Source organism: Pituophis catenifer, unplaced genomic scaffold, assembly GCF_029215685.1.
Source record: "Pituophis catenifer annectens isolate HBS135680 unplaced genomic scaffold, rPitCat1.0.hap2 SCAF_3, whole genome shotgun sequence".
Lineage (NCBI taxonomy): Eukaryota > Metazoa > Chordata > Lepidosauria > Squamata > Colubridae > Pituophis > Pituophis catenifer.
The window spans coordinates 59,976,876-59,987,488 of NW_027256883.1; the positions used below are offsets into that span (position 1 = coordinate 59,976,876).

A 10,613-nucleotide genomic window follows, 5' to 3' on the forward strand; every position below is an offset into this window, starting at 1 on the left:
GAGATCTGGCTTCATTGTCATTGAACTGTGAAATATTCAACCTTGTCTGCCTGTGCCTAGTCCTGTTGACTTTTTTTATTTCTGTGAGAAGATTAAAATTAAATGCTTCATTTTTTGTCAGCTTTTGAGAATTAAATTGAAATTTAAGACTTCAAATTTTTTTTAACCGAGATCCTCAATTTAAACAATGTCTTCTTTGGGGCTATTGTGTGTTCAAGGGCACAGAAGGGATCATTGATCAAGTATGATGTACTGTAACATTTTTCTTACCCGAACTCTTATGTATATTTATTAAAGATCCCATATTTCATATTATGCTTAACTATATTGGAAGAAGTTCTTCACAAAACATATCCCAAACATAATATGAAGTATCTGTGAGCATATTGCACTTACACTTAACTTCAATTCTGGGATTTATGGATAGAGAGATCAGCTGCTCTTTTAAAAGTTGGAAAGGGTCAAAGAATACTTTAAAATAATGTGTTACCACTTAGTATTGCAGTACTGACACCTGCCAGGTTTAATGACTGCTTTTTTGTGGTAACATAATTGCCTCAGTTTGGTTGGAAAGCCATCTTAAGTTACAATGTGCAATTTTATTTTATTTTATTTTTTACTTGGACTGATTGCTTTACAAAAGAACAAGACAGTTTTGCCTGTTTGTATGGGTGTCGTGATGGATATCTGTTCCAGCCAGTTAAAGTTTGTTCCTAAAATAAATAATAGCCCAAATGTCAATACTTCCAGTTTTCAGAATAATCATAAATTCAGACTATAAAAATCATCAAGGTATAATATTTTATTCACTATATATTCATATACTTCATGCTATGGCAATAGAAATATGTCATTCTTCCTGTGGCTCTTCCCTCTGCAAGAATAGCAATATTAAGATGTTATTTTGTGCCAGAAAGAAGGACACAGCAAAATACTGTAATTACTTAAATATGTTTTAAGAATTAAAAAAACCCTCTGTTATTAGTTGCAACTATTCCATATAGTCTTTGATATGCTATAGGCATGGCCAAAGTTTTCATGATAACCTTCAACAGGGCCAGATTGTGCCACAAAAAAAGCTCATGGAACATAGTCAAGTCTAAAAATGGCATTTACATATTAGGAAAACTTGAGATACACTGGACATCAACACCTTGAAGAAACACCTACTATATTCCTCCACCTACTATATTTTAGCAACAGTTGTAGCCTTCAGGAGGAAAAAAAAGACATTTGATTTCTAATATGAATTGAAATAATCAGATGAACATATGGATGTTCTGTAAGTGCTGATTCACATAATTATTTTGAACCCTTTAAAGGCCATTTTTACAATTTGCTTTGACTGTCAAAACCTCTCTGTGTATTAGAACTTCAGATAGTTCTACTTATTAGTCCAAATCAGCCCTTCCCAACCAAATGTCCTTCAGTTGTATTTGGAGTGCAGTCATGTAGCCATCTTGGCTCGGATTTCTGGGAATTGCTATAGCAGGCTAGTTAAGCTACTTGAGCATTTTTGAGATATTTTTAAGCCTTCCACCTTAATAATAATAATGAGATTTGTACAGTTCTGTAGAAATTGTAATTAGAGCCTACGAAAATGAACTGTGTCAAGCTTCAGCTGGAGATATCTGAAATCCAGGCCATTTCATAATGGACAATTTCTGCGCAACAACTTTTGTTTCATTTTAATGTTTCAGAGCATCTCATCTTCTAATTATTGATACTGTGTCTGTTAATGAAACCCCTTTCTTGCTTAACTTTTTGTATTTGAACTCTTGGCGAGTATACTTAATGAGAAATATCCTAATAGTATCCCTGGAGTTATAAATGTATGCAATAGGCATTTTTCTTTGAGGGGCTAAGAAAGATTCTTAAAACAGATTAAATATGGGGTGGTGGTTTCTACACTTACCTTTAAAGGTTTTTTTTTTAATGGCTTTGTCTCCTGCAGATGGTGATTTCTTTATCCAAGGGTAATATAATATTCTAATTCAGCTTCTAATTTTCTTTATGCTAAATTTTACTCAGGATCAAAGCCATTCAAGTGCAAGATTTGCCACTTTGCAACAGCTCAACTAGGAGATGCCAGAAACCATGTCAAGAGGCACCTTGGGATGAGGGAATACAAGTGTCATATCTGTGGGTGAGTAAATTGAAATAGTTCCTCCTTTGGTTAGCAGGAAAGGAGTGCAGGCTATGCATTGTTTCAGCGTTCAAAGAGGGAATGTGAGCAAGAGAGGCTAAAATTATGCATGCATATCCTCCTTCCCATTGTTATGGTAAATTCCTTAAATACAGTTATGACATTCTTTTCCTACTTCTAATCCAGTACCGCAGATGAGCAATTTTATGGGCTACAAGGTCAATTTGAACCTGTAATCTGTAAATTGACTAAATTATAGGATGTTCATTCACATTGCCAGGGAGAACTGTAAATTTCCTTTTAAAGGTATGTGTATGAGTGTGTGTGTGTGTGTGTGTGTGTGAGAGAGAGAGAGAGAGAGAGAGAGAGAAAGAGAGAGAGAAAGAGAGAGAAATACACATGTAAAGTATGTGCATATGTGTTTAAAAAATATAGTCTTCAGTGTAGTCTGTGTTTTCCTGTGCCCATCCATGTTTGCGTTATGTATTGCTTGATTCTGGAACTATGTGCTGCTATAAGCTTTTTGTATTACAGGAGATAAAAGAAAACTTTATAAAGGTTTTTTATCTATTGCCACACATAGAAATGCCTCCCATTTTCCTTTTTTTCTTAATGGTTATTTCGTCACATGGACCATTCATAATGTTTAATTGAACTTCAACTATATTGCATTTAAAATGGCGGATCCTGAAACTCTTTAATCCAAAGCTAATTAATTTAGCAGAAATGTTTAAAAGGTTTCCAAATGCCATGGCATATATAGTATGGCGTAGGACATTCAGAGGTGGGTTTTAATACTGCACTCTTATTAAAAGTGTATTTTAGTGTTATTATGCTAAAAAAAATTAGCTAATATATGTGACACATGAAATGCTTTTTTCAAAACATTTTAAGTTGCTGGAGAGGCCTGATGGTTAGTGTAAAGTTTAGGATTGGTTCAGTGAATTAAACCCAATGCCCACCAAAATGATAAAGTGAGTGGTTAAGGATATTTTTCAGCTGGAGTTTGGTCATGTCAGCTCTTGCAATTAAACCTCTTAGCAGAACAAAGTGAGTGCAATATTCAAAAGAAAATTAGAATGCTTTTCACTGAGGCAAATGTTTCTCACAAAAATAGCACATTAAACTGACAAGAGTGGTGTGATTATCTGACGGGAAGAAGCACTGGACAGTTGCTGACCAAATTACTTGCAAGCACGCTGGAAGTTGATACGAAAATTGTCACTGTAAAGTAACAGAGGACTATCCTCTGGTCTTTGGACAACAAATAATACTGCATGTGGGCAGCTATCTATTTTGTGATATGATTAGTAGTTCTGTGCATACAGGGTCTGGGACTAAGCCACCATTTGTCTGATATTTAATGGGCATGTGAAAAATGGAACTTGGATTTGCTTCTGTATGGATAGCGGGAATGGTGGATCAGAATTGGCAAACCATTTTAAATTGTGGTTGCAACTCTTAGTAATTAGCTGACTCGTATGTGAAGGAGTACATTGTGAATATCTTAAAATAAACTGCTTTTTATTGTTTTATTGTTTTTGGACACTTAAATACATGTCAAAATTGTCAAAGTAGCCTTACATATTTAATGAGAAAGATACTCCAAAATCTACTTCAGCAATGTCTTCAGTTGCAATTAAAATAATACAGTTTAGTCCAAGATACACCATAAATGTTAGTCCATTAACAGTGAGTGGATTAGCAATAAAGTATAATAAAGTATAATGGGTTTTGAAAAGAGAGGACTAGGGTGTTTGAACTTTCACTAAATAACTCTGCCACTATTAGTGTATTTGAGTGTATGGCAAGAAGGAAGCATGTGCTTTATTTTTGCCATAAAATAGGCTAATATGTAGATTAAAAAATGACAGTATAAAAAAATCTAGGAATGAGTAGCATATTAGCAGCAGTTTAGAGCTAGTACAGTAAAACTACTGACAATGTCAATTCATTATCATTGATAGCTAAATAATCTTAGAAATGCTCAGTGGACCTATTAGTTCCCGAACATAAGCAGCTCATGCTTCATTCCTTCATTAGCTTTAATTGCTATAAATTTACCTTTTTAAAAAATCATGTTTTAAGAGGTGAAGTGATCTTTCAGGAACATTAACTTGGTAATTTTGTCACAAACAGAAGGTCCTACACTGTGTTTTCTTTTCTTCAGTAGTTAAAATTCTGTCCTGTCATTTAGATTCATCGGACAAGCTTTCTATTAGGTAGAAGGTTAAATAATTTTTCCAGTTGTTACATAATCTGTTTGGACATGTGACTTGTCAGTGCAAGACTATGAATCATTACAAATGGAAGATATCACTTGATTGCCTTGAAATATAATGCTGAGCTGAATCGGAAGGTGAAAAATTTTGGAGAAGTGATGGTAAAAATTAAGAGATTTTATACACTGTGTAGTTAACATAAAAGATGGAGGAACACACAGCATTGCTTTTGCATGTTGCTTTTATTGTTTCAAATCTAAATTTAATTTTTTCCAGCTGCACAGTAGAAATACTTTGCTATAGAGATTGGAAGCTACTAATCTTTCAGCATTTGAAATAAACCGTCTGCTACTCATTTCCTTGTCAGCAGATGTGTGGTGATTGTTTTCCTTTGCATTATGTTCATGAATGAAAAATGCATCCCTGATTTGAGAAGGGATCTGTTTTCAGCGCATATCCAACTGCTACCTATTTAAATTTAATTTTCAGAAGTCTGGGCATGAAGTTGTTGATTTACTAAGATTAGCAAACTCAAACTGGTTTTCAAATAGTTATGTTTGCAAAACTTGTGCATTGGAACGACAGAAAAGGCTTAGCTTGCAGTTTTGAGATTTTAAAAGCAATGAATTGCTCATGATTTCAGATTTTAAACAAATTTACGGGCAGCATACCTAAAAATGCATCTACTATTTCATACTTTTCCTTGAAATATAAGGCTCCTAAAGAAACCTGACAATTTTTTTCTCCTTCACTTCTAAGAGTTTTATTAAAGTGAGATAAATAAATCAGAAGGTGAAAAAGTTAGAAAAAAATTAAAATTAAAACATGTTAATAATTTGAAATCAACCTACATGCTTACCTTATACATTCTTGTAATGTGTGGAAATGCATATTTGCATTAAGGAATGGTTATAAATTTTGAACATTAGTTGAAGCACATAGATTTCCCATTTTTTGTAACATGCCTGTGATTTCCATTTCTATTGTGTTTGTGTATTACCTATTGTGCATTATCTCACATATCTTCTAGAGAAGTATTTTTAAACATTAAACTTCACTTGAATTTTGATGGTAGCAGTTTTGCCAGTGTATTTATTAATGTGCCATTTATAGTATTTATTTTTAAATGATTCCTAGGAATGACACAGAAAATTAAAGAACTTGCCTGAAAGAGAGGTGAAAACATTTCCTCCCCACAGGGTTATGCATTTTGCTTTCACTCTTTGTTTTGTCATGTTTTTAGAATTAGTTTCAGATTCTTTGGCTGTGGATCCATAGATCAACAAAATAATAAGAAAAAACATGTTTAGTGTTGTCTTTGAAGAACAAAGAGTATTATTTTTTAAACAATATTGGGAAGAGTGGGAGATGTGCATTTGGATTTTAAATATGTCTTAATGGTATTGTAAGTGAACAGTTTGTTCTAAGGCTATGAAAAATCTTTAAATAGAAAGTTGAAACTTCAGTTAAAACTATTTTTGTGTGGTGTTACCTATTTTTTTGTGCTTTAGAAGGGATCTCTGTGTAGATGATTATAATGTCACTTTCTGACCTTTGCAGCTTGAATAATTGTAAATCATTGCTTCATAAAGTGTCAGAGAATGTCTGTACTAGGCAATTAAATGGCAGAATATAATAGACCAAATTATTGCCTGTCATGTTTTCAACAACACAGTTAGTATTTGAGTTACACTTAATCATTACGTGCATTAGCAACTTCATTGGAATCCCGCTTCAGGCTGAGCATGAAATACATTACATTATTTAAACCTCTAATGGTAGAAGTCATTTATTTGTGTTGAAGTGTACAACATGCAGCGTTTCATAAAGCAAGGAACACTTGAGAGCTTAATTTATCCAAATCAAAGTCTAAAGGCAGATAAACACAAGTGGCAAAAATTAGTAATTTTTATAGGCTGGAAATATTTAAAAATACATGGTTGTGAGTAATTGCAGGCAGCAGGAATAAATTAAAATCACTATTTTTGGTTGGCTCAGAGAACTAAAGCTGTTTTATATTTAAATAATCAAATGTAGCATGGAATCACATTTTTGACTGAAAAATTAATTACACACATCATATCCACAGCTGTATCCAAATAAAACAATGCTGAAGCAACAAAGTAAAACAAGACTTTCTGTGGCTTCAATAATCTGAAATATTCACAGTACAGAGAGGGCACCCGTAGAGTAGCGCCAATGATAATTTGGCTCATTGTCAACAAAGGAAAAATACCATACTGATAATAATATATTTCATTAAGTCATATTTTGATTATTTTTTTAGAAATGTTGTGAAGTACACATGCTAAGACGATATGTGTAAAGTAGTTTGCTTTCTCTTTTGTGTGGAAAATAAACTGGACTCTGTTTCCCGTATAGTACTATTATTTTTCCCCGCTGATGATATTGTTTTTTTAGTTGAATGGATTGTGGACTCTATTGTCTCTGCTGTAGAACCTCTGTAATATTTAGGGATGGCAAAGGGAACAATAGGGAGTTCTATTTTGTAGAAAAGTTAGCTTCCTCAAAATAGATATAATCCAGTAGTTCTCTAATGCAGAGTACCATTTTAATATACTTTACTGTTGTCTGATCATCTGTTGCTGTTTCTGCTACATCTAATGTTAGTTGCTGTGTAAGGATGCAGAGTTTTTGGAGGGTGGGCTGACATGAATTGGTTTTCGTTTAAGACATGAGCAGAGCTGCAGAAGTGCCATAAAGATCTTCCTATTGAATAGCTATCAGTATGCTTCACTAGTGTCCAGTTTGGCAAATGAAGCAGAAAAGTCAAGGCCAACTCCTAGTTGTAATGCTGTATGAAAAGCGTATTTTTATCCACCTCTACTTCAGTTGAGTTATGACAGTGCTTTTGTTGGACTTGCTGAAGTGAAAAGATATGAAGAGTACATACTTAGCTGAATATATGTTTGTATTTGAGTTAAGGACACTACTGGTGATTTATTCTTATACCTCCACTATATATAATCCAATGCAATGCACTTTCAAACTGCAATTATAAAGATGCACGTAGCTGTGTGATTGTGATATATGTGCCACCTAGAACAAGTACTGTGTCTTCTAAAGGCATTTCTTGTGTGTGTGTGTGTGTGTGTGTGTGTATGTATACAAGAATGGTTCTGAAAAACAGAATACATTACTGAATCATAGAAACAAATTATTGCAAGGAACATGTCTAGTATTTAATAAAATAGAAATGATTGTTAATAAATAGCTTACTTGGTTGCCATTGCAATAAAATTTATTGTAATTAGGCATTCTTATTCCAGGAAGATGAGATTTCTCTTCCTTTTCTCCAAGAAAAAATGTATTATCTATTCAGTTGTACAAAATACTGATAGTACGTTTCAGTGGTGGAACAGGTAACAATTTAGACTGTTTTTTGTGGACTTGGCTGAATTTATGCTCCATTTTGTTCTGCATTCTTTCCCCATCAGATTAAACATTGATCTGATAAAAAGAGTCAGGATCCTTGGCTGGAAAATGCTACACACTTTAGATAACATGTTCATTGGCAAGTATTTAGAAGAAGGATGTGCTATATGGTACCCTGCCTATTTTTTTAAGTGCCTGACCCAGGCAGCATAGTAAATGAATCATTGCCCATCTCTAATTTATGGGTATATCTAAAGATAGTTACAGTGTACTACACAAGCATTATATTTAAGTTCTCATTTTTAAACATCTAGTCCTGAAATTTGCACTGCCCAAATTAAGTCAGCAAAAGGTACCAGTTGGCTTACTGTGTTTCAACATTTGCCCCTGACTTTCAAGGGCACTGCTTAAGAAGTCAGATGCGATTGCTACCTAAGTACTTTGATATTTTTTAAAAAATGGCAGGAATGATAAAAACATTCTAACAAAGAAAAAAGTTTGAGGGGGAAGCAGATGAAATAGTCATGCACAGTAGTGCAAAGAACCATAACTTCGGTTTTATATATTTGAGAATTTGGTTGAATCTCCACTATGGCATTTTATCGTTTTATAACAACAACCAAAAACCAATAGTTTCCCAGTAGCTTTCAAGTTGTAAAGTGATGTGAGTCTTGTGAGAAATAAAAGAAAGGAATGAAAAGGTCTTGGAAAGTGGTCTCTAACTACTTCCTGTGTGTAACATCTTCTCTTTTCCATTTCCATCTTAGTTTTGGTTATGGTGAAAAGCTTTCTCAGATGTTGCCTTCAGGTTCTCAATATGCCAGGCAACTCTGGTTCCCTTTGCACGAGATATGGGTAGAGGGGCTATGTAGGGGCTAGTAGTTACAGAACCAACCAGCTCTTGTTTTTTTTCCTGTTTTGGCCATTAAGCAATTCACCTGTGTTGAACAGGAAACTACAATGAAATTCTATTCAGTTAAAACCATTTTCATTGCCTTTTTATCTTCAGTGGATAACTTTTTGCACAAAACAGCTGATTATATGCCCCTTGCAGCATCTGTGATGTGTAGGATCTAGAAAGGATCAAAGCAAATTAAAAAAACGTGAATTTAGGGCTAAAGATGATAAGTGGTTTTAAAAGGAATGATCAATTTAAACAAGAAGTGGTTACTTTCAGTAAATGTAATCCTAGCTCTTCAGATAGACAAGAAAGAGAAAATAGAAAATGATCCATGGCTTGAGATTTGGAGAGTTGTGTGCTTTTAACAAGGAAGCAAGCCAATAAATAAATAAATAAATAAATAGTGTTGCATAAAAGTTCAGGAAAATGGTTACAAAACATAAGATTTATGATTAGGACAAGTTTGTTTTATATAGTGGTATTTGTGGGGCTGGATATGGGAAGGGAAAGAAACTTAAATTTCTAAGTATTTGTGATGTAATTAACAAGGAAGCAAATTTATTTCGTACATAGTTTTATCTTTACATCCTTCCAGTTCAACTTATGAATATATTGCTCTATTTATTTTTCATGTTGTTTTTACTGTTTAAACAACTTTATAACCTGCCTGAATATTTGGATTATTGAACAAATTAGAAGGGTAATAAATAGAAATAGAATCTTTTTAGGTTTTGCTATAGAGAATTGCATGAATGACTTAATTTCAAATCCTCCCCACTTTTCTGCCACTGGGTTATCAAAACAGTTGGAGAAAGAGAACAATCATGTAATTTTTCTGGAAGACAAAAATCACACAGCAATTTAATTGACAAGCAATAAATTTGACAAAATACTGTAAAGAAGCAAGCAGCAATCACATTACAATCAAGATCTCTTCATCTTCTTCTGTTTTTCGTCTTACATTAATTATAAATCTTCCCAACATTGTGAAGAAGGGGAATTGTATACCCAAGGAATAAAGGGAATATTTCCTTTAGCTAAGTAATATTGTGCTGAATCTTTCTGTAGATAGCATATGGAAAACAATGTTAGTATATAAGAGCTTAGTCCTCCAGAACTTTGAGTAAAGAATTCTGATTTGCCTTGCAATTCTGTACTTTGTAATAGATACATGTGTTATTGATCATAGTGAAGAAATCAAATATTTTGTTTCTTGATTAGGAACTATGGTATAATTTTCCCCCCTCTCATTTTCTCCGTGTACTTCTAGACTCATAAAATCATGCCACTGTTGCACATGGCTGCATTTGTATCCAATCAGCACACTTGATATAGCAAAGTGAGCCCAATTGAGGGGAGGGGGACAGATCTGAAAACATTCTCAACAAGGTGCTAAGTTGAACCTATTATTCCCTTCCAATCAGCACACTTGATATAGCAAAGTGAGCCCAATTGAGGGGAGGGGGACAGATCTGAAAACATTCTCAACAAGGTGCTAAGTTGAACCTATTATTCCCTTCCAACCCTACTCTTATAAATTGCTTGTTTGCATAGTACCAAGCATATTAAATTGATCAACTATTAAATGGGGATTTACACCTAAAATAACAAATTTCTCTTCACCCAAACATGTTTCATTTTAAAGCTATATTTCAACAAAAGTGTTGGTTTTCCTGAGCTTGAGAAAGTTATCCATTTGTAATGAAAATGGAGAAATCTACAAATAATCAAAGCCATACAGTTGTTAATAGTTAACAGTACGTTGTCTATTAGGACACTTCAGGCTATTACCATGACAGAGGTGGAGTGATTCATTACACAAAGACTTGTATTAAAAGTTGCTCAGATTTCTCTTTCTCATTTGTACATAAGGATTCCTGCCTAATTGTATGTTTCATAATCACAAAAAAAAAAATTTTTTTTTTCCAGGCACAGCAAGTTAACTCCC

General features: G+C 33.7%; 1 protein-coding gene across 1 annotated transcript in view; it reads left to right on the forward strand.

Annotated features, from left to right (window-relative positions):
- ZNF407 (zinc finger protein 407) overlaps positions 1–10,613 on the forward strand; it is a 342,542-nt gene that overhangs the window by 15,221 nt on the left and 316,708 nt on the right. The window contains exon 2 of the mRNA XM_070940650.1: positions 2,032–2,146. Within this exon, the coding sequence (XP_070796751.1) occupies positions 2,032–2,146 (115 nt within the window). The remainder of the gene's footprint in view (positions 1–2,031; positions 2,147–10,613) is intronic.